The sequence below is a fragment of the Marmota flaviventris genome, chromosome 4, assembly GCF_047511675.1.
Source record: "Marmota flaviventris isolate mMarFla1 chromosome 4, mMarFla1.hap1, whole genome shotgun sequence".
Taxonomy (NCBI): Eukaryota; Metazoa; Chordata; class Mammalia; order Rodentia; family Sciuridae; genus Marmota; species Marmota flaviventris.
This window is the reverse complement of record NC_092501.1, coordinates 30,435,999-30,461,263: the sequence shown is the minus strand read 5'-3', so window position 1 is coordinate 30,461,263 and position 25,265 is coordinate 30,435,999. Positions and strand designations below refer to the sequence as shown.

At 34.4% G+C, this 25,265-nt stretch overlaps 1 protein-coding gene across 15 annotated transcripts in view; it reads left to right on the top strand.

Moving 5' to 3' along the window:
• The window catches only part of Lcor (ligand dependent nuclear receptor corepressor), a 143,393-nt gene that overhangs the window by 102,781 nt on the left and 15,347 nt on the right, over nucleotides 1-25,265 (top strand). For 10 of the 15 annotated variants that reach the window (XM_071611029.1, XM_071611027.1, XM_071611036.1 and 7 more), the window contains one exon: nucleotides 833-944. In XM_071611029.1, coding sequence (XP_071467130.1) covers nucleotides 833-944 — 112 coding nt within the window. Of the gene's footprint in view, nucleotides 1-832; nucleotides 945-3,470; nucleotides 13,045-21,952; nucleotides 22,035-25,265 lie in introns of those variants that run through there. The other 5 variants (XM_071611030.1, XM_071611028.1, XM_071611040.1 and 2 more) reach the window with 3 other exon arrangements.

Sequence of the window (25,265 nt, the reverse complement as noted above, 5' to 3'; positions counted from 1 at the left end):
AGAATGGCTGCTTAAAAAGTTGTCCCGTCTATGAGATCTGTATCTAGATAAGTCTGTAAGAAGGAACGTATCTTTGTGGGAAAAGAAAGTGTCCTGATTTTATTTATTAGCAATGTGAATTATGTGATCTGGTCTAGCTTCTTGGTTACACTTAGGCTCTAATTAGTATCAAGATTGTTTCATTCTTTCTTAAACTAGAAACCACCAGTTTTTAGTATCTTATTAAAATCCTTTCTCTTTATAAATTTCAGCAATTGAATTTTTAATTTCTGTATATTCTCAAAGGATTGAATCTAAACATACATTTATCTTGTTTAGTGTGTACATGTAATTTAATTATATAAACTCATGTTTTAAAATAATTTTTGTTATATTTAAATTTGTCTTTTATCTAATTTTAAATTAGTTTGGATCTAAGTTTCAGGTAGATTTAGATCTTGAGGAATTTGGTTTTATAGTTTCTAAGACAGTTTTTTTAATGGGACATTAAAACTTACATTTGAATCAAGGTCAATTTAGAAAATGAAGTATAAGTCTGGTATAGAACATCATGCTGTGTGAACTGCTATTTCTAATATTTCACCATATCTAAACATTGTCTATAATATGCTTTGCCTTTTCTTTTGCACTATTAATAAAATATTGAATCCTTAGATACATTTGATGTAACATACTTTTCTTAATTTATGTTATTTCAGGAGAAAAATATCTTGATTTTTATATTGAATAACTCAAATATGTGACTGTTGTGTTTGCCTGATTGACTAAACCTGCTGCCATTTCATGTTTAGTATTTTCATTCTACATTTGCTTCACTTTTTAATATCCTCAGGTGTTTGTGTCTCTGCAGACGGTGTACTTGACCTGTCTACTAAGAAAAGTCCGTGTGCTGGCAGCACTTCCCTGAGCCATTCTGCAGGCTGCTCCAGTACTCAAGGGAATGGGTAAGGGAAAATATTTGTAGCCTTCCACAATTTTATCTAGATAATTCACCAGAGATTGATTTGCCAGTCTCCCCTGTGTACTTTAAAATTTAATCCTTCAGAGTAACAGGTGGACCTTTTATAAAATAACCTTTAGGCTGTCAATCAAATAAGAGTATATCGGTGCAATGTAGAATTGTCTAGTATAGATCAATTTTGTCAGTTTAGTACAAGTAGTAAGTAGTCGTGAATGTAGTAAGAATATATGTCTTTGGGCTTTTTGTTGTTTAGTGTTGTGAAGTGTGAAACTCAAGCTAAATAATTCTGGAATTTAGACGTAAAGGCAGTGTTGTGTGTGCTATAGTTGTTGAATGAAAATTGAGCTCTAGGTTTCACTTGATATCTCTAATGGGGATTGAGTCCTCGTGTGTATGTGTGTGTGTTCATTTTTGTTTTGACTTGGGTTTGGTTTTGGTTGTTGATCTGAACTGCAATTTTAATTCTGTAGCAGTTCAAAAAATGTGATTGTATACATTTTAGATTTTTTAATAGATAAGGCTGGTTGTGGATGTTGATGGATAACCATCTTATGTTGCCAAGACATTATTACATGCTCAGTTTTATAACTCATACGGGACTAAAGCGAATTCTCTTATCATTTAATTTTGTAGTGTAAGAATTATACTATAATATGTAATTGTTACTCTGTGTATCTAGTAATCATTTAGAAAAGTCAGGTATTAATGAAGTATTTAGGCATCATATTAGAAAACTGTTGTAACCAAAAACCAACTTTACCTAGATATGCAAAATACCTTTGATAAGTTTATAAATCAGTTTATATGTAGGCATATTTAACTTTTAGACTATTTACATGGAGAAATTGTTTAGATTTTTACAAAAACAGGTGAGAACTAAATGGACTAACCTTTTGTAACTAGTTTTTATTTATCTTCAAACTGAAGGATTTGTTTACTGACTTCTGAAATGTTCTCGTCTTTTATCATTTCACCTTTTTTATTATTTACTATTCTCCCTTCTTTTCTTCAGTCTAAAAATGTTAACTTAATTCATTTTTTTAGATTACTGTAAATATAAGTCAGCAAGGTCCCAAATTACTGGGTTCCATTTATACATCAAAAACATGTGAGTTACATAATTAAGGATGTGTATAGTAGAAGCCCAAGTGCAGTTGGCGTAAATGAATCCCTTAAGATTCATCTTAAACTTTGCTACCAGATCCATGTATTATATGGTTGAAGTTGCTTTGCTTATCCCTCTGAATGGGAAGTGTTTTCTCTTTGGTTTTGTTTTATGGAAGACAAATGCACAAGCGGTATTGCCCATATTGTAGTTGAGTGTTCAGTGGTATTCTTATTATGATAATAATGATATTGGTCCCTGTAGAGTTTTGGAGAACATATCTGATTTATCATTATTGCAGAGTTTCATTTTTAGATCTCATTAATGTATAACACTTAATATTATTCCCCTTTAGGCTTGCTTTGCCAGTTGCCAATTTTAAAAGATTGATGACCTTTTTGTATTGTGAATATCAAAACCTTGTAAATTAACTTTGTATAAATAGTTAACATTTAAAATATGATTTCAACGCTTATCCACTTGAAATTTCAAAATAGGCAATTGATATTTCAGGAAGAGGAGTTTTTTCTTAACCAAAGAAAACTGCTAGAAGATTGTTTATAAACCTGATAGTAATTTCTTCGAATAGAACTTACGAGAAAAGTTTTGGGGAAAGTAAGGAATAATTTTCTTTGCAGTTACATAAGCTTAAAAGATATAAGTAGAGAATCCTGATACTCATGTATCTGCTACCATATAGTGTTTTACAATGAAGAAGTGTGGTAAGTTTAAATGCAGAAGTCGCTCTTTTGGTTTCTTTTAGTTTTGACTCCCTCCCTCCCCCTTGGGGCTGGTTTCCATTTATATTTTTTTTCCCAAGCAAAATAAGAAATGTTATTTGGAATTGTTTAATTTTTGATGATGAACATTAGCTTGTTTGTGGAGTAAATAAGCAATCAGCTGGGGGTTCCACCAGTGTAAATGGTTCCAGTTTTATAGTTAGTGATCAATGAATGTTGAATAGATTGCATTAAAGTAATTTGGCTTACTCTTTTATTACTGTACTTGTTTAGTGGTAACGTCACATTGGTAACACAATTCTGTGTAGATCTTTGGAGACTGATGATTACACTGTAATTAATAATTAAGGTCCTATTTTCAGACAGTTGCGCGAAACTTTTTCTCCGAAAATTTGTGAACCCAACCAGAGACCAGCCAACAGGTTTAATTTTTCTTTGCCCAAAAAGCTCCTGTTTTTTTTTTCCTTTCTCCTTTTTCTTTTTGTGAACAAGTTTTAAAACTAACTGCCGAGACTATTTTTTTTTTTAATTTTAGAGAAAAATAAATAAATAACACAAAGTGATGTTACCCAAGCAAGGCCTTCTAATAAAGGAGTGGTCCCCTCACCCATCCCTCCCTACCTGTGCAAGTCCTGCTCACATCAGTTTCCTTCCATCCAATTAGGCGACCTGGGAGACCCAGCCAGTACCGCCCAGACGGACTTCGGAGTGGTGATGGGGTACCTCCAAGAAGCTTACAGGATGGAACCAGGGAAGGTTTTGGACACTCCACATCACTCAAAGTTCCACTGGCTCGATCCCTGCAGATTAGTGAAGAACTACTGAGCAGAAACCAATTGTCTACAGCTGCCAGCCTTGGGCCATCTGGATTACAGAATCATGGACAACACTTAATATTATCCAGGGAAGCCTCTTGGGCAAAACCACATTATGAATTCAACCTCAGCCGTATGAAGTTCAGGGGAAATGGTGCACTCAGCAACATCAGTGACCTTCCTTTTCTTGCAGAAAATTCTGCCTTTCCAAAAATGGCACTTCAAGCAAAACAAGATGGAAAAAAGGATGTGAGCCATTCATCTCCTGTAGATTTAAAGATACCACAAGTTCGAGGAATGGATCTTTCTTGGGAGTCTCGCACTGGTGATCAGTACAGCTATAGCTCTTTGGTAATGGGTTCACAAACGGAGAGCGCGCTTAGTAAAAAATTAAGGGCTATTCTTCCAAAACAAAATAGAAAAAGCATGTTAGATGCTGGACCTGATTCTTGGGGCTCAGATGCTGAGCAGTCTACCTCTGGACAGCCATATCCCACATCGGATCAAGAAGGAGACCCTGGCTCCAAGCAGCCTCGGAAGAAAAGAGGGCGTTACAGACAGTACAACAGTGAGATACTGGAGGAAGCAATCTCAGTGGTTATGAGTGGAAAAATGAGTGTTTCCAAAGCTCAGAGTATTTATGGGATTCCCCACAGTACACTGGAGTACAAAGTAAAGGAGAGGCTGGGCACTTTGAAAAACCCTCCAAAGAAAAAGATGAAATTAATGAGGTCGGAGGGGCCAGATGTTTCTGTAAAGATTGAATTAGATCCCCAGGGAGAGGCAGCACAAAGTGCAAATGAATCAAAAAACGAGTAGGAATACTGTAGAGTGCCAATTACTGTACAAACTGGGTGAGCACTACTGCATCATTGTTCAGCTGTCATTGTTTGCACCTAACTTCATTCCTGTGACACTGTTTCTTTGCAAATTTTGCATTGACTTGTGTATACAGAGGTGAAGGGTGCATTTCGAATGTTGCATATTTTTAAATTTCCATGTGCAGTATGGCTCGGAATATTGTTTGGCCTTTTGCATGTTTCTCTACAAAAGAGAATTGAGTTACCTCACAGAGAACAGATTCATGGACGTGGACTCCTTGCCTGTAGAGCCTGCATGCTTTTCTTTCTTTTTCCCCTTAAATTATGTTTGCCTTTACTTTAAAAAAAAAAAAAAAAAAAAGAAAGAAAGAAAAAAGAAAAAGAAGAGGAAAAAAGCCCCCTTTTAGAAATCACCTCAGTTATATTGGGAGCTTTATCATTGCAAATTGGAAAGCCATCTTATAAAATGTTCACATTTTTTTCTTCTACAATTCAACTAATTGAAGGATTAAACTAAAGAAAAAACTAAGAAGAACAATGAACCTTTGAATTTGAAAATTTTGGTTATTCAATGATAAATATGTATTTTGGTCATTTATATAATTACACTTAATTTACTTCGAATTTGCAATCTACTTAGTGCTCACCCAGAGGGGAAGGAGGTGGGAAATGTGCACACACTACCTTCAGAAATGCTTCAGTTAATTACTTTGAACACTACCTTTGTTGTAATTTTATTTGAGATTTTCTAAGGGTAGAATTTGATCTCACCAACAAGTGAGGATATAGCCTTATCTCATGGAGGACGAGCTCCCTTCTTACTCAGGAGCAGTCAGGGTACATTACATAAAACAATGGAGGATGCCTCATTTTAGCTAGGTTTCTTTGTATTTTTCAGCCCTTTTACAGAATTGATCATGTGCTAACTAACAACTGAATATTGTTGCAGCGCCTAGTTTAATTCAAGATCTGTTTATTGGGGGTGGGAGAAATAGGGAAAAGAAATGTGTATAACTGATATTTAAAGAATGATACTTAAACAACATCACTTGTCTGTCCAAAATCTACATTGATGAAGGGGATCTAAGTTTATGGTAAGAAAGAAAATACAATCCCAATTCTAATATAATTTTGGTTGCTTATCAGTTCTAACTAATTCAATCAGGAGTTAAGCTCATTTTAGTTTCTCAAATAATAGTACCAGATTGGGAGAAGTTGGGTTTTTTTTTTTTTAGGTTACAGTTAATTTTGTTGGTCTAATCCTCACCTCCCCCTTTCTTGGCATCCTACATTAATATCCCCTTCTTAACTTCTGATATTTAGTTGATTTTCATGGTTGTTTAGCACACATTTCAGGACTTTTCAGACCATGTTTATATAAGCACTCCTTGAAGAACATCTAAGCTTTTTTGAGATGGGCTTATAAAATTGATTAAGTTTGGAAAGTTTTATATTTCTGCAGTTTTTGCAAGAATAGCTGATAAGTAAAGCCTGTGGAATTTAGTCTTATTGTGATTAAATTAAAATTACTATTCCTGCAAATCAAATCCATACCACATATGCCCTATGTTTGAATCTGCTGTTAAGTTAGTTGGTCAGGCCCTTCTGAATGCTTAACCAAAACCAAAAATCATGAGTTTTTGTGTTAAAAAAAATCAAACATGAAGTGTTGATTAGATTAAGATTGTCAGTTTCAGGTAGAATGCTAACAGTTCAAGGATGAGTGGTAGGTCCAGGTATTCTCAAGGCATAAATTCTTGCCTGGAAACTTTTTTGGAGCAGATAATTAAATTAGGTTAAGAATAATTTTCCCTCAGCAACCTTTGTGTTCAAAGGTTAGGCACACCATTGCTGTTATTAAAATACTGCTCATTCTTGACATAGCCTGGGCGTGGGTTTCTCTTTTGATTTGGTTATTTTGTTTAACAATTTAATCAGTGGGTGACTGAACATGTTTCCTCTTGGTTTCTAATCTCAACGGAAAAGGTAGTTTGGGTTAAGTAACAATATATAACTGCAATATTTCTAGCCTAGCTGGAAGTTGCAATAAAAATACATTATGAAATGTATGGTTTTCATCTGCAGTTGAAGGAAGTTTGGTAGAAAGTTTGCTGAAAGCAAAAGGCTAAGCTTATGAAGGAACACCTCCTTTGTTTCACATTCAGTTTTTCAGCACACAATTAATTGCAGCCATGGTACCTTTTTGCACAATGTTTGGGGTATTCAGTAGCCAAAAATTGCTGCAAAAAGGTCCTTTGAGAAATTAATTTGTGCTTGCTTTTTTATCCCCTCTCAGAAAGACATCACTAAAGGCCCATTTAAAAATCTGGCCCTAAAAATTGAACTTTTGTAGAGTTTTACTGTTCAGAGAGGTTTAATCCTATGTGGTAGTCTATATAAGTGATGTATGAGTTGAGTTATGTAAATTTTGTCATTGTAGTGTACATGGAGTGATCATTTTACTAACATAAATATTTTCTATGTGTGTTTCAGTGGATGACAATCGAGCAGCAGAAGAATGGTGTGCCTACCCTTTAATGCTGCAGTTTAAATAAGAGAACTTGTATTGTGTCATTTCAGATTGTAGGCTGAGAGTTGTAAATAGTGCAAATTTGAGTACTTCTATTATTTGTTTTGGTTAGAAAGTGAATTTAAAAACAAACCAAACTCTGAACTTTCTCAGATTAAAAGTCCTGAGACCTGAAGATTGTAATATTCATGTCTGTGAAGCTTTTAAACATTACACTTGAGATCAGTCATGACTTGATATTCAGGTAAATTTTCTTTTCCAAGAAGCTTTTGAATAAGCATATTTTCTCCAAAGGTCGGTCTCTCTTCCTCGCCCCCTCTTGTTTGTTTTTTTGAGTGTAGATTATTTTAAAGCACTAATTGCATTACATTGGTAACTGCAATATAAAATAGCCATTATTGTTTCGTGAAGCATGGTTGAAATTAGATAGTGGTCCCTTTTTAAATTTCATGAGCCTCTCAGAAAAAAGAAAAAACCTTTAAAAAAAAAGACAAAACAAAAAGCTGCTGAATATTTCAAAAGATATATATTTTACCTTATTGTAGGTTTTGTAAAGTTAGTTTGTAATATTCAGGTGCACTTTTAATGTTAAATTTTGTGTTCAGAGTTCCATTATACCATGTATTTCCTGGAGGTGGCTCATCATCATCACATGGCTGGCGGTCAGTCTTCATGCCGCAGTGATCCCTTAATATTTAATTTCTCTCTTGATTTGCCACTATGCTGTATTGGCACTTTTGGTGTAGATATTCTAATTTGGGGACATCCTCATAAATGTGTAATAGAAATTGGTCTACTCGGATACTTAAATTCTGCTTATCAGAGTTTTGCATGGCTCAAAACAACAGGTGACCATTTTTATGGTATGGGAAAGTGTAGTTCATGACTGTCTTTGTCACAAAAGCCTTTTTTCCTCACATTTTTGGTAGGTGGATGATGACATTACTCAAATTATATAACATTATTTGAACTAATGATAGGAAATAATGTATTTAAAAATAAATTCTTGCATTTCTAATGAGAACATTGATATTATAGATAAGCTATGGCACTATAAAATCAGAAACACTAATTCTGTGGACAGCTATCTAGTTGGTATTTTATCATTAGCATTCTCATCCTGAGACAGCACAGAAATCAACTGATAGTAATATAGTATATTATATTACTTTTTTGATAGGCTTACAAGTGACTGAATTATATTTGTGATGAGCTATACACTTTATTCTGCTCCTCAAATACCATGAAGGACAAGATCTCTCTTTCAGGAAAAATAATTTATATTTGTGTATAATACTTTTTAATATTAAGTTTGTTGTTATTCTGAAGTTTAGATGTTGCTTGATATAAACCTTTGCTGCAGCAGATCATGAATATGAGTAAGGCTTTGTGTGATAGTAGGGTCCTTATGTGAAGTTAATTACTGTTCAATTCTGGTGCGCAAGCTCAACAAGTGTGAAGTGTGTATTAGCTTTATTTGGTACACTTTTACTTTACAATATTGAAGTGCTTTAGAACTCTGGTTATCTTATATAAATCATTACCTCAAACAATTGGCATTTTTATTCCCCAATGTTTTACCTTAGCTATAATATGAGCTATATGGGATCAGATAATAAAACAAAAGAAGGCACAATGAGATGTTTAGTTCCCAATTTTCTGGAGAGAACACTAAATTAGACTAAAAATGACTACCTGTTAAGGCCCATATCCTAACTACCTTCTGTCATTAGGCAGTACATAGCAACCTTTGAGCTGCTAGTGAGCTGTGTGTTCTCCCCCATCCCCAAGTAAGCACATGGTGCCAGGCCTGGTTCTAATCCTTTGTAGATTCTCTTATATTTCATTGACACATAATAGTGAAGCTTGGTTTTATGTGGCTAATAAAACAGATTAAGTCAGCTCAATGTCAAAACCTGAAATTATTTTGAATCATTAACGGCAGAGGTATGGCAAGTTGGTGTCATTTTCTCAAACAGCTGTTACCCTTGTAGATTTCATTTTGAAACTGCATTTTTTTGTTTTATAATTTACCAAATGCAGAGATAGTTTTCCTGTGGAATTCTCTTTTCTATATATTCAGGTTGCTGTCATTGGTGATAGAATATGGTAATAGATCAAATTGCCCTACTTAATGTTTTATAGGAGATACTGACAGTCATAGGTTAAATTTTGGCCTATATGAAAATATCGAAGATTGTTTCCTTGTCACTGTTGCTGTAGAATTAGGTCTTCATTAATACTATGGTCAGGCCAGTATTATTAAAAACTTGACAGCTTTAGCCAAACAGTCCATTTAGGAGACTGTTAGGCTACATAGGGATTTTTTTTTTTTTAAGTAATTTCTTTCAAAAACTACTGAAAAGGAAAAAAGTATAATTATGGTACAAGGAATACAGACCTCCGGACACTTTCTTTATTAATTATTTTGGATTCATTCTGTCCTTGAGACTTGAGTAGGATTTGTAAACATGCTGACTGAAAGGGAAATGGAGGAATTCTTTTCGTATCCTCCTATATTCCAGATAATCTTGCAGTCATTTTTTTCAAAAGCTGACAGTAGCCCTGTAGCATAGCTCTGTAGCTGTGTATACTAAGTGTTATGAAGGAGATTGGAGGAAAGGGGTGGTAGGATGGGCAAGTACATAGACACGGATTCTGCCCTGTTACACTAAAAATGAGTCACAGGACAGACAGTGTGGTAAAGTTGGGCCATCTTCATTTGTTAGAAAAATCTTTACATTGTTTGAAAATGAGAATCAAGGCTAGTTAATGTTGATTTGACCAACAAACATGAGAAACTCTGAAACTCTTTGGGGGGAGGGGAGAGTAATTTTAAGGTTTCCAGTTCATTTAGAACTGTTTCCATAAATGCTGAAAAGCAAGCACTTTTAGTTAACCATAGATTTATTGGATGTAGCAAATATTATACTCATAATATTTAATCTTTATTGTTTGAATGTGGAAATGAACTATTTACTTCATCTTGAACTGTTCTTGAATAGGTGCAAGATGATCTTTTCAACACTGGAAATGACCCTACACACATACCAAAAAAAAAAAAATCTAAAGCAGTAAGACATATTTGAAGATCCATACCTCTTAAACTTAGATTTGTCTTGGGGAAAAAAATGTATGAACCTATAACCAGTATTAGTGCAGTCTTGGATTCCTTGTTCTGCATAATTGCACCCTTTCTCAGGTATGTCCTGAAAACATAAATTTTAAAATGATCTCTTTGGAGATTAGATTCTCAGTGGATAGTGTGTAAGGGGACTGTGGGTGGGGGGCCAGGGATAGTTAGACACAGGACACGGACACAGTAGAGCAGGGATTTTTAACAGTCAATAGCCAAATAGAATTTCAGTCTAGGATATTTTTACCCCCTCAGAATGAGTGAAACAACTCCTACTATTTGGTAAATACCCGGTGCTACACTCCTAAAAGTCTTTCACCAAGGTGACTTTCCTGCTTGGTGGAAGGGTATATAGTGAACTTTACTGTCACTAGGAAAGCACTTGTCCAAAATGTTTAAAAGTACTAGAAAAGGGATAATTCAGCACTTTTTCTGTTACAACACTAAAGTCTTAATTTATCTTCAGAGTCTTAGGTACTGTAAGTTTTAGGACGATTATTTAAAAATATGAAACATACTACATAATATGGGGTCAGATCACATTTATATAAATCTTATTTTAACTAAAGACAATAACATTTTGTACCTTTCTAGCAATTGTAAGTGATTGCCTCATTTTCCCCATTTCGTTAAGCTTTTCAGGCTTAAGAATTTGGAATTTGAGAGAAGGTTAGGGGGAAATACCCCAAAATGAAAAAATTATATCAGACCATCTTAGAAAAATAAACCACTAGGAAAATGGGTAGGGATTCTCTCCCCCTTTAAGTCTTCAGGGAATGAACAGTATTTAGAATCTTTGGCTGAAATTCAAGCCTTTTTACTGTGTAAATTTTTAATATTAATTCACTTACATGCTTTTTACATCAGAGGACTGAAATGGATCTTAATGTTTTTAAGTTGTGGAAGGGTATATTTCTAAAATGAGGGGGGATGATTAACTAGGTTAGTATTACCAGCATTAGTAAGTTTAAGGAATTTTAGTATGTAATAGCAAAGTGTTTGATTAAAAGTCTAATTCTATATTGCTAGTCGAAATTAGTTACATTCTGATCTAGGAAAGATATAGTCATTGGATATTGATATGCTGTGCTGTCAGAAAACCAGACTAAGAAACCTTTATCTGACTCCTACATGTTGCTTGTTCTGATGGGATGTATACTTTACAGCAGCTTGTTGCTGCTTCGTTTAAAAAAAAAAAAAAAAAGCATAGACTATACATTTGGAGCGTTTGCGTATAATTCTTTCTAACCTCCACTTTAAACTGTCAGACGTTGGTATTTTATCAGTCCACACTGTTAAATAAAACTAATGTTCTTAGAAATCCAACTTATACACACTGTTTAAAAACCCTCAGGGACAGTTTACACACTCTTCTCACTCAATTCAGGTACTTTGATGCTATTCTTAAACCTAACAGTGACTTGTATTTTTCTGTTTTGCTTTTATTTCAACGTGCTGGTAGCACATCTTTGATGAATGTCAACTTAAAAACTCAGTTCAGGTATCCAGGTATAACTCAGCCAAACAGATTTTAAAGCTGCATATAACTCTCCAGCACACGGTGCCTCACACTCTTATAGTGGCATTCTATATATTCAGTTATTACTACTGAGCAGATAATGCGGGGGTTCCTGTTAACAGTGTATTTTTTAAAAATGTGCATAAATGTATAGCCAGCACATCACTCTCTGTCTCTGTCTCTCCCTCCCTCCCTCTCTCTCTCTCTCTCTCTCTCTCACACACACACACACACACACACACACACACAAACGGTGAAAGTATATATTTTTAAATGCCACTAATAGCCAGCACAATTAAAAGACATTCCTAGCTGCCTCTGTAAACTATAACAGATGCAGTTCCTCCTTGATGTGGCTCTTGCTTCTTCACCATAACTACTACTAAATTCAAGCACTGGTCCTTGGGTGTCTGACCTCTACATTCTAGTTTATGCAATGTCTTTAGAGAATCTGTGCACTGGCCACTGTGATGGAACCATTGGGCCAGGAGTGCTTTGAGTTTATCAGTAGTGATTCTGCCAAAGTTGGTGTTTTAACATGAGTATGTAAAATGTCAAAAAATTAGCAGAGGTCTAGGTTTGCCTATTAGCAGACAATTTTGTCAGTGTATTTTATAGCCTTGAAGACCTCAGTGACAAGTTTCTTCTGATGTGAAGTTCTAATTCCAGTGTTTTAGTCCTTTACATCTCTGATGTTAAGACTTGTCTCATAACTCTTGTTTTCTACAGTACTATCTGTGGTTAACAAAATAGGTTATCCCTCTGCTTGATATTTGATATCTTACATCTAAAAGAAATTCTCTCCATATATAATACCCATAGCCTTCAAAGATATGGAAAATTGCATCTTTCAGATTTCTAGAAGTTCAAGTGTCATGAAACACAACAGGAACCCCCTTAACTCTTATGGACCTCATTTCAATATACTGTTTACAGTTTGACGGAATTGTATAATTTAATATTTCTCTTGTACTGTAGTTTATATTTATTTACAGATTTTTTTGTACTGTGTGATTTGAACTTTTTGTTCCTTGCTATGATTAATGTTTATGTAGTAGAGCACTTATGATCACAAATTAAGATTTTTGGTTTGATTGCACTACATTAAATTTTTTAATGCAGTTCTGATTTTTTGACTGGACTAAAATAAGCTGTGTCTTAATGTATGTGATGAGTACTTAAAATTTTAATCCATGTGGTCCCCCCACCCCATTTTCTTTCTTTCTTTTTTTTCGTTGTATGTCAAAAGCGCTAGTTCTTTCGTGCATGTGTAAGATTTAATGGTTCCATTGTATTATTTGACCATGACATTTTGGAGAAACATTCCCAGCTGTAATGTTGTGTATGGTAGTTCTCACTGGATGCTAGACTTTCAAAACCACTATTCTTCTAATAAATTTTGTTGTGAAAAACTGTTTTTAAAGCTTGGTTTCTACTTCTTACATTTTTAGTTTTGTGTTTTTTTTAAATTATAAATGGGCTAAGGAAAGTGTACTGTAAAATGCACATGATAATCAATGTTGTAATCTTTCTTGGTAAATTCTTTCCAGATGAAATTGCTCAGATTATTAGAAGTTGCCACTATAAAATTGTGGTTCAGAATTCAAGTGCAATACTGCCTTGTAACTCAGTGTCTTTACTAATTTGATACTTTCCTTAAACTCCCTCAGTTTTCATTGGATTTCTCACTTTAAAAAATTCTGTTGGCTGAACAAAATATAACAGTATTTCTATGATGCTATCTTAGAGTAGACTTAGTTTTTCATAATTTTTTAGAGTGAAACTTCCTGCTGGGATTGGTTGTCAAAAAAGAATACCAGTTTGCTGATTTGTTGACTGTTTTCTTGAGACTTGACTACAAAAGCACTGTCAATCAGTTACAATTATTCTGTTTCTTGGGAGGATGCTGATCAACATTTATATTGTGGTGTTTTAAAATGAGATACAAGCTCTGTATTATAAAGAGGTTTTTGTAAAATGATTAAAAGAACTGAATTATGGTTCTTAAAGATAAGAAATAAGAGTAAAATATTTCAGGAAAGCTGCCTTTTAAAGCTCAGTATGTAATTACAATAGATGAAGGTATTGTGGATAGTTGGTCTAGCTTACTTTTTAGTTAATTTTTTTTGTCTGAGACTAGCTAGATATATCTGTCTTGGTGTGATGTTTATAAAAATCAAAATTTCTGTTGGTACCACAAGTGTGTACATTGGCTTCATTTATTTCCCTTATTCACTTATGCCATGTGTTTATAGACTATATTTCTGAAAACCAAATTATTATTCTTTTGTAAATTTCAAAGCTATCACAACTTGTTTCTTTTCATTTCTTGCTGTTATCTTTTCTAAACCAGATTGGTGATAGTAAGATTATAGTCTAGAATATGATAAATGAATTTGTTTTATTTTAGTGCTCCTATTTTCAAATTGATACTTGGCTCTTTAATGTTATGATCCTACTTAAAGAAAGCCCTTCTTTCTTTTCTACTAGAACTTTCTTTTCTTGTTTCAGCTGATATTTTGAAATTAACTCAGGGACCCCTGTGTCTCAACAAGTGTAGGAATTAGGGAAATTTCATGTGATAGAAATGAAATTGCAAAAGGGAAATGGAATGGAAAAAGTAGAAATGGAGGGACCGTGCCAGATTCCGAGATGTAGATTTCTTACTTTTTTCCTTCAGGTATTGAATTTCTTCTTCCAGACATTTGTATTCAAATGTAAAAACATGCATAGGTTCTATAATGTTGGGTTTTATTGCTGAAATGAGTGAATAATTAGGTAAGGGTTTGATAGTTATTATATTCAGTGTCCTTGTTATTTTTTGCTTCCAGAAGGTAAGGATTTTAACACAAGAATTTTATTTATCATATTCAGCTTGCAGGTTCTGGGACTTTTAGTAGTTTTTTTGTGTGTGATGGGGATATTGTAGTATGAGAGTCAGATTGCATTTACAGCTGAAGTAGACAGGTTTGCTTTTAGGGGTTAGTGGAAAATAAATGTTTTTAAAACAAAGCTTTATTTTAAAAAAAGATTAAAGGGTTGATGAGCATATAACAGTTAAAGCCCTGATTTGGTTAGAGTTTAACTAGAATTTGGAAAGTAAACAGAGCTATCAAAATTCATAAGTACTGGGGCTACGGATGTGGTCCAGTGGTAGAGCACTTGGGTTTGATCCCTAGCATTACCAAAAAACAAAAACCCTCATAAGTTTTATATTCCAAGTTTGGAATTTTGTAGGCATGTAGGAACACTTAACTTCTTATTTTCTAGTAGTTGTAAAATATTAATTGTATTTATCTTTCAACTTGGTATCACTTGTTTAAAGTGTGTTCAGCTGAATGGGCTTTTCGGCCTCATTTGAACACTGAATCTATTAAAAATGTAGTTTTTAAAGTGTGAGACAAATCACAAATCTGTTCTACCATTGGGAAATACAATGGCAACCCTTCATTAAATAATAAGGCCATACCTTTGCATTACAGTCTTTTCTAAACTTAAAAAAAAAGATCTTCATATCTCTTTTTATTTAAAACAACTCTTTCATTTTTATCTTGAATTGTATATGAAGGTAATGATACTTTTTCAAAAATTAGCCCAAACACTTTTATTCTACTCCGTTGTACCCAGTTTCTTTTTTCTGTTGGGCTAGTTCTACCTTGAATGTGAGAGTGCAAATGGTCCTGGGGGAGTCATGAGATATAATTCATTTCAGTCAGAATCACCTTTTAAGGAATACACATCCCTGGGTCCTACATCTGAAGCCAATTAATTCATTTTTAGAAATGAGAGTTAAGTATGTTATATATTTTTAAGACGGTGTACAGGAGACTTTTCGGTTTGACTTTTTAAATTGTGGTTAAAGAAACAAAGTTTACCATCTTAACCACTTTCAAGAATAGTGTTTAGTAATATTTAGTATATTCACATTATTGCACAGCTTCAAATGTTGGTTAACCCACTAGAATCCATTCTGATCTTCAATTTTTAAGATGGAAAACATGGAACTTAGAGAGTTTAAGGAACATATCTCTCTTCACACAATTAGTTGCCCAAGTAGGTAAAGCAGAGAGACAGATGATAACCCAAGTTTGCAAGGCAGAATTTGATGGGCATGGCTTAAAATCCCAGTCCTCATACTCTCTTACTGTGAGATATTGAACAAATTACAGAACTTTTCAAACCCTCTTTTTTCCTGCCTTAAAAGAGTCCTGTACTACCTGTTCATTGATTTAATATGAGGCTTAAATGAAATCTTATGTATAACATACTTAGCACTGAGTCAGATTCTTTGTAAGTGTTAAATGAGAGCAGGAGTGAAGTCTCCTGACAAGTGTTATAATTCAGTGTGTGAGGGATGGGAGAGCAAGAAAATCAGATCAAAAGCTATGGAGGAGAGTATATTGGTTAGAACTCTGAAGGTGAGACATATGTGTTTATATGTTAGACTATGACATAGGACTGCCAATCTTGTTCCCTTCCAAAATGTTGGAACAGTGAGAAAATTTGAAAGGAATATTGCTTTTTTGCATATTGTGCTGTTTTAGAATATAATAAAAATACCGTTCTTTGTTTCAAAGAATAAAACAGTAGATGTCATTTGAAAGTAGAAGATGCTTAAATTATAAAGTTAAATGCAATTTAACTACATTTCCATTGCATGAGTTTTTTCATACTTTTTTTAAGGTTGAAATTTCACATGCTTTGAATCTTGATTTTTTTAAAACATAGGTAGTAGAATTTGAGCAACAATATAAAAGCTATATGTAGGAGTGCATTGGAGTGTATTTAATCATAAAAACTTTATGGTTTTCCAATAAAAGAGTTTGAGGATTCTTCTGCCTATTTAATTAGATTTTAGTGAATTCTTGTCAGGTGGGGCTTCTGTGCATTTAAAACCAACAGATATAATCGTGGCCAATACACTTTAGAGGTGTTCATCCCCACATCTGTTAAGTTGTCATAAGACATTTTTACCAGGAAGATCTGGTAAAACCTTTGGCTAAATATAAGTGAATTAAGATAAAAGTAACCAGGATAGCAGATTCTTATGAAATGCTAAGGATTGGTAGATCTATTTATAAACCAAGAATTTTCCAAACTGGATCAACCCATTGCAACACATTTATCTGTTGTAAAATCAATTTAGTGGGTCCTAACCAGCATTTTAAAAAATAGGGGTGGGAAGGGAATAGAATCAGAAGATGTAGCATATAGTAAGAATCAATGCTGTTTCATTGAATTAGTATGTCATTTTACAGAACCCCATTAAAATGGGATATGTACCAGGTCATTTTGTGTAATTTTTTTTTTTTCCGGGTTGTAAGCAAAACATTGTAATGGGGCTGGGGATGTAACTCTATGGTAGAGTGCCGCATGTGCAAGGCCCTAGATTCAGTTCCTAGTACTGCAAGAATGGTGGTTGGGGGGAACCTTGTAATACAGCTTTTGAAAGCCATAATGTAAACTGTATCTTTTTATCCCTATGGTCCTTATGTCTTGGAGGAAATATTTTAAACCACTATGTGCTTAGACATTTATATATGCCCTTCTGAGCTTCAAAATCCCCCCCCCTTTTTTTTTCCTTTTGTAAATTGAAACATAAAGATTGTACATACTTATGGTGTACCATGTAATGTTTTGGTACATGTATACATTGTGTAATATTCAAATAAGGATAAACATGTTTCCTCATCTTTTCTTTGAAAACATTCAGAATTCTAGCTTTTTTGAAATGTGATACATTATGATAGTCACCCTATTGTGCAGTAGAACATCAGAACTTGTTTCTTTTAACAGTAACTAAAATTTCCTCTTACCTTGCCTTGTCAATCTGAACACATTTTCATTGAAAACTTAAATATTTTTTCTTCTTATTGAATGACACACGTTTCCTCTGCCTGGTTCAACTTGTTTTTGAGAAATGCATTAGGAAAATTACTCTCACTAACTTACTTATGGTAACTTACTCAGTTCATTCCTTAATTTCTGAATAAACTGAATTCTAAATATTAAACACCAAAGCTACTTAGTTAAAAAGGATAGAGTCCTTGAACTAGAGGAGATTTATTAAAGCTGTTAGCATGCATTGGAAGTGCTTTTTAATATAGGATGGAAACAAACTATGAAAGTAAAGAACTGTGTATTGCTCTTACAGAAAAAGATAGAGTATAAGTAGTGGGGAGTTGATACAAGTTTTATGCAAAAAAAAAAAAAAGAAGAAGAAGAAGTAACAAGATCAGATTTGTGCTTTGGGAAGATGGCAGTTTTCAATAGTGTGAAACAAACTCTAAAATGAGAAATTGGTGGCAGGGAGCTTTTAATATTGTATTTTCCAAGGAAAGTCAACCCATGTGATTGAATTGGATAATTTGTTGGAAGCAAGGGAAGTGATAGAATAGTGATAAGGATTGAGAGAAAATAAATATCTAAATTGAAGTAGAATATCTACATCAAATATATATGTCCTTACAAGTTTTATGTCTCTCTGTGTATAGTTAATTTTGTCTTCCTATATTCCTGAGTAAAAACATCAATATGCAGGTGAATTTACTTAGTTCACCACTGTCCCCCATATTTTAGCAGTCTTTGAGTATTTCCAGAGAGGGGTGGGGTGTGGGATGGTTATAAAGAACTATTCCTCGAGCACTCCAAAGAGTGATAGACCAAAAAGCGCTTTGCAGACTGGGTATAGTAGCACACACTTGTAGTCCCAGCAACTAAGAAGACAGACTAAGGCAGAATTGCTTGAAGCGAGGAGTTGGAGACCATCCTGAGTGGCAATAATGAGACCCTATCTTTTTAAAAGTAAAATGAAATATTCTGCTTATCCTTACGTTTAAAATTTTAAAAAACACATACTTCCTCTCTACCTCACCTAGATGAACAGTTGAGAAAAATTACTAAATCTTATATAAGGTATCCTAGGAGTTTTTTTTTTTTTTTAATGTTTAACATTTTACATAGTAGTTTAAGTCCTGTAAATAATGATGATTAGTTACTTAAGAGTGCTATCATTGTGTCAGTTTTAAGTGATGTCCTTCCTATACAGCAAAAGCCTGTAGTTTTAGGACACCACAGGTAGATATGGTTCTAAAATTAGAGATTTCCTGAATGGAGACTTAAGAATCTCAAGATAACATGAGAAAAGTTAGAATATAAAAAAATAAAAATCATGAAAAATTCATGTTACTCTTAAGTATCTGCTTGGTTAGATATAGGATCTTCTAGTCTTCCTTTCACCTCAAAAGAAATTATTTGTCAGACACATAAAAATTTATTTCTTGAGGATAAAACACTGTTACTGAGTTTTATATGAGAATTATTAAATATCCTTTTGTTTTTGTTTCGGTTACTTCTCCATATCTCCTCTAGATTGAGATCCCACTGTACATACACAGTCCTGCAAAGTAGTAGTGTGGATTTTCATTGCAGATTATGATTGTGCTCACAAAAGAAGTAATAGCTGTTGTAGTGGGAACTGGTCCTGACACTTGCCTCTCACTTTCTCACTCTGGGGAGACTACACAATGTGGGAAAGGCTTCCAGTACTGGCTGCCTCTTGGCCCTTCAGCTGGTGTTACTTAACCACTTAACACTTTTTAAGGAGCATCATAGCATATGATGCACATTTTTTCGTTTGTATTCTGCTTAAACAGTAGTATTTTTCTGGTGCCATTATTGCCCTGGTTATTTAAACTGGGAACTAAAGGACAATTTTCCTAAAGAACAATAGATTTAATTCGCCTCTGAGAGACTTAAAAAGTGAATAATAAACAACAACAAAAATTCTAGCTGACATTATGAACTCTCATATAATACCTAAAATGTGAATTTTATCTTTAACATCTAGACTTCTCTCAAATCTGATTTCACTATAGTCTGACTGATAATAGAATTATAAACAAAAGCAGTCTGATTAAAACAAAAGAACTTCCACAAGTAAACAGTTTGTCAGAATTGTCTGTTTTGTGAGACCATTACATTCTTGGAGAGAAACTGAGGCATTGAGCTTAACGGCTCCTTGCTTGACTTATTACTCTCAAAGTAACTCTCTGGTATTTTGGCTTCTGATACATTTGCCTGAAGAGTGATCATGATAATCTTGATAGTTATGTTTTTTTTTTTTTTTTAATTTAGTAAATTTCATATTCTGGTTGAAGTAAAGATAAATAGGAGGTAAAATATATAAGCCTTAAACTGCTTCTATCTTATTTAGGAGATTATTCTGAATAAGAACTTCTTACAGGGATACTTACCCTGAGATGCAGAAAAGCTAGCAAACTATGACTTTATGCCCTGTAAGCACCCTCACCTCTCCTTTTTTCCCCCCAGTTAAGAATATTAATTTGTAAAAATTAAAAAAAAAAAAAAAAAAAAAAAAAAAAAAAAAGAATATTAATTTGTAATTGTTGAACTTTGTTCTGCCCTGCTTTCAGTGAACTTGGTTAAGAATAAAGTAACCTTAGAAAGCTATAAAGGATTGTATACCTTTTGTTTCAGATCAGTAGTTGTCCGCTGTTATTCACTTCCCCCACACCTGCAAAAGACACCATGCTGCCTTGTCTTCCTGGAGTGGCACTCCAGGGTTATTAAACAACCGAGATTGACCCCTATACACAAATCACATCCCCAAATCTTAGTAAGGGCTAATTCTCTTCAATTCTAATCTGAGAATTGTTTTTTTTCTAACTAAATCTGTCTAGTCTATCTAAATACAAATTTAGATTATTTAGATTTTAACCACCTGGAAAGCAGGTTTTAAAGACCTGAGTAGCTTAGATTATAGGCATGTATCACTGCACGTAACTTAAGAGATCCCTTTCTGTTCTGTGGCCTTATAAGCTTTGTTTCTAGCTTTTCTGTGTCACTCTTGCCCACCCTTTTACTGTTTCTCCTAACCATGCAAAGAAGACTTGGTCAGTGGTTTAGAAATAACAACTCTACATGGTTTCGTAGAGAGTAAAAAAAAACATTTCCACATCCATGCCCACCTTCTCTACTATATATACCCAGTTCTGCTATAGTCCCTGGACTATCCTGTGTCCTTATATGGAAAATATGCAGATGTACTTCCCAGGTTAGAGCAAGAACTTGTCAGAACACTCACCTCGCCCAAGGGTAGACTTAGAAGACCAGTAGGGAAAAAGTAGAAAGCATCATTTAGCTTAATGTCTGGCAAAAAATACAGCTTGTATGTCTTGAAGCAGGGACTGGGGATATGTTTTAGGTTTCCTTTAAAGAGTTAAGCCAAATTCATTTACTAGTTTGTGGCATAGGCATCTGGGGAGTGAACTCATGGCCATGCTCACAAAAGTTCTACCCCTGAGCTATAGCCCCACCCTTCTTTTTTTTTTTAAGAGTCTCTCTAAATTGCCCAGGCCGGGTTCAAATTGATTATCCTTCTGCCTGGGCCTTCTAAGTAGCTGGGATTTCAGGCATGCATCACTGCACCCAGCTTAATTTAGCACTTTTAACTATAGTCTGTCTAAACTTTGTCTCCCCTTCAGTGTCCTTCAGTATTGATGTTGGTCTTGTTCCGTCAAGAATATATTTAGGTCCCCAGTGATGTTGATTTGCGCATCAAGCAGTTTTACTGGCAGGTTACCAGTAGGTATTTAAAAAAGTACCTGAATTCATCACTCTCAAGTTCTAGATTCTTAAACTTGTCAGTTCAGCTCTCTGCCACATATCTTCTCTATTTAATCTGTCTTTTACCTAATATAAGTATGGACCTTCCAACATTTATATTAACCACAGGAATGCTTTCCTTCAGAAATTTAAGTATTGCAATATTGACTAAGTAGGCGAGTTCAACTCTGTCTAACCTCTGATCTAGAAAAACATCATTGAGTAAATCATTAAAGATATGGTTGTGAAACAACACATCACTCTTGAACTGTGCCTTTTAAAGTTTTTATGAATATTATCTTATCCTTTTACCACACCCTTCAGAATTAGGCATTAAGCTGAAGATAGAAAGACAGGATGGACAAGGTCATGCAAGCCATTTCTCACCAAGGAGATAAACTCAAAACTAATTCAGGTAGTTGGAAGTCAGATTCCCCCTCTTTTATAGCCCTTCCTCCAATTTACTAATACCTCTGATCTGAGTACACTTTAATGGTGGTGTTCAAGTATTTCGCTTGATAAATAATTCACTTAGCTATTACAGAGTTCTCTTGTTGAGCAGAAGAAATGTGAACTCTCACAAGTGATTACATCTGTGATGAATTTTTGTTCTTGTAAAGATCTATTTAGTCAGACATGAAGGACACAATACAATACAAACTATAATCGCTGAACTGAAACATTGTGCTTCTCCTTAGGTGGTGGTGAGGAAATGGTCTACAGGACAGAAAATCGCCTCTCTGGACTCCCTGCTAGTTCCAGAGAGTAAACTAAATTAATGTGAGTGCTACCCTTAGGCTTCACTAAAGACCTAAGGAAAAGTGAATAATTTAAAAGCAGAGGTAAAGACCAGCTGTTTGAAACTTAGGTAGAACTGGCTACTACCCATTTTTCTAAACCATGGAAAAATAGAATTAAACTTCTAACTTTAAAGATTAAATTTTCAAAAGATAAGAAATTAAAATCCATCTAAGCCTAGGTCCTATTGAGAAAAATTTTAGAAAAAAAAGTAGAAAGCCGGATAGTTTAGAAGCACAGCCAAAAGTGGTTTTATTACTATAGTTATAAAGTTAGCTGTTACAACAGGGCCCTTTAATGACATCTGGACAAAGGTTAGAATTAATGTGAAGGCTCTCAGCAATTAAGCTCAGCTCCCATTGGGCTAGTGCCTATGTGTCCAGATGGCCCACCAGACATCTCAGATTCAGAACTTTAAGAACGTCACAACTCAGTTTGAACAGAACTCATCAGACATGTGCACATCTAATGACCACCAGTTACCAGCTGTGTCACTTATGTTCCTGGCTCAGTAAATGCTGCTGCCCAGGAAGAAAATGCCGGAAGCAACCATGATACCCCTTTTCTCTTCTTCCTTCTTGCTAGGGAAGACAGTCCTATTAGTTTGCATTGCCAGAGCTTTATAAATCACAGTGTGATTTCATATCAGGAAGTGCTTTGTCCTAAAATGTGGTCCTTACCTACACTCAAGTGGTTCATGTCTGCTTGGGAAGCTAAGACAAATTAAGTCAGTAAAAAAATAAAAATTGTGGGATAAATACACAAGACCCCATATAATTGCCAGTGAACTTTATAGAACATTGTGACTCAGGATTTCAGGAAAGGATATAATCAGTCCAAGGGGAATAGTTTTGAGCCGACCAGTAATGATCTGGTAAGAGCAGCCTACTACTTGCTCTGATGATTTGTGGTTCACCACTGTATTTTTCCAATCCTTCTTAGCAGGAAAACATGCAAAGAACTCTTATTATCATTGCCTGTCAGTGTTGCCATTTCAGTTTTCATCTCCTAGGCTTCTGCAGACCACTGCTCTAAATGGCACTTAAGGTTGACATGGATAGAATGTGTCAGCCTCTCTGATGCTGTTTTTCAATACCTGAAGACTACTGTGTTGTTCTTTGTTAGAGTTCAGTGGGTCTTAGTGTTTCTGTGTATCTTAGTGAAGAAGACACAGTTGGGCCATGAGGCTATGAAATACATACATCTTTAGTTGTCTATTGGGGATTAACTTGAGTCATATTGCTATAGTCATCACCTGGTTGCATGACCCTTTAGAAAACCTTAGTTAAGGGTAATAAAAATACAAGGTTAAATTATTGAAATATGGGACAGCAGCAGATCCAGTCTCAACCATAAAGGAGTTGGATGTCACCTGTGGATTTGTTGTTATACAGTTTTTTATTCTATATGAGCATCATTTTAGAGGAAAACACCTCCTTACTACTTTCCTTCAGGAAGTGCTTTGTCCTTTCATTGGGTACATGCCTTGATTTCATTCATCTTTAGGCATGTTAAACTCAAATACCAAAACTTATTTCCAGAACATAAGCACAGGCATGAAGCATAATCCAGAAGATTTTTGCAAAGACTTGGGTTATGAATGTGTTTCTTGAACAAAGAAGAATCATTTCTTTCTCCCCCTCTCCAGGAGATACCATCAAACATCTTTTTATAAAATGCCCTCAGTTCTCTGCCATAGTTCATATATAGTCAAGTGATAGTCTTATGCGGAATCACAATCCAAAAAAAGAGAAAGGAGGTTAGAAAATCTGTGTACCTATAATAAAACTATTCCTAAAGCCCTCATTCAGAGATATTTATTTTTACTTTAGGTACTTTCTAGCACTTGGGATATGGTTTCTCAGCAAGTAAGTAGAAATACACACTTACTAAAGGTAGAAGTGAGTCTTCTAAGAGTTGCTCTGTCAAACTCCAGATCATTGGAGCTCTCTCTCTGCACAGGCTCAGTAAAACCTAGATATCTAGAAACACAGAGCAGCTAGCGAAACCCTTGGCTGTCTGTGCAGCACTGCCTGGAGTGTCTCAAGTCCAGTATCTTCCTTTCCCAACATCCCTACTATGTGGGATAAGCTCTAAGAGTTCATTCTAGATGACTTAGGAGGAAAATGTTTGAAAGGGATTCTTTAATGTAGAGTGACTTCTTGTAGGTGACTGTAAAAATGTTTAGCAAAGTACTAAGAGATGTGTTAGCTAGGAGTGTATGAAGACAGTCCTACTACTTTGCATTGACAGAGCTTTATAACTCGGTGTGGTTTTACATATGTTTTCTCACTTGAAGGCTAGAAATCAGTACTTGCTTGTCATTCCACCATTTAACATATCTGAAATATAAAATTATTGGTTTCCTGTTCATCCATGACCCAGGAAAGGGATTAAAGGTTTCCACCATCACTTAATAATTATCCACCCAATCCGTTTTGCTAAGAGATAATTTTAAAACTATTAAGTTCTCAACTTCTAAACTAAGATTTTTAATATAGTATATCTAAATTTTTGTCAGTATTGTAGATTTAACGATTGCATAACAGGAATACATAGCCTCCAGTAAAATTACCACATGAGTATCCTTTATTTGAAATGCTTGGGACCAGAAATGTTTTGGACTTTGAATATTTTTAGATTTTGGAAACTTGCATGTATGTGAGATGTATTGGGAGTGGGACCCAAGTCTAAACACAGAATCATTTGTTTCATGTATGTATACCTTATATACATAGCCTGATGATAATCTTATACAACATTCTTAATAATTTTGTACATAAAATATAGTTTCATGGTGTAGAATTTTCTACTTGTGCTGCCATGCAGCATTCAAAAAGTTTCATATTTTAGAGTGTTTACAATTTTTGGATTAGGGATGTGCAACCTGAATATGTTGACCAAGAGAAATTATAGTGTGATCAAAATTATATTTTTTAAAGAAAAGAACTTTTTTTCAGTATTTCTTCTCATGATTAAAAAATCTGTATGGTCACATAAAATTATGAAATATGTTGTTCCTTAAAGATTGAGACTATAACAGGCTGACCTTATCATTAGGTAAATATTCTTTATGGAATCATACAAAAATAAATGGTGGACTTTGAAGCCATTTTGGCTTCTCTTTGTACTCTCTTTACAATGTGAGTAACATCTGGTGAGATTCATAATGTAAAATGATGCTTTGGAAAATGACCTTACTAATTAATTCTT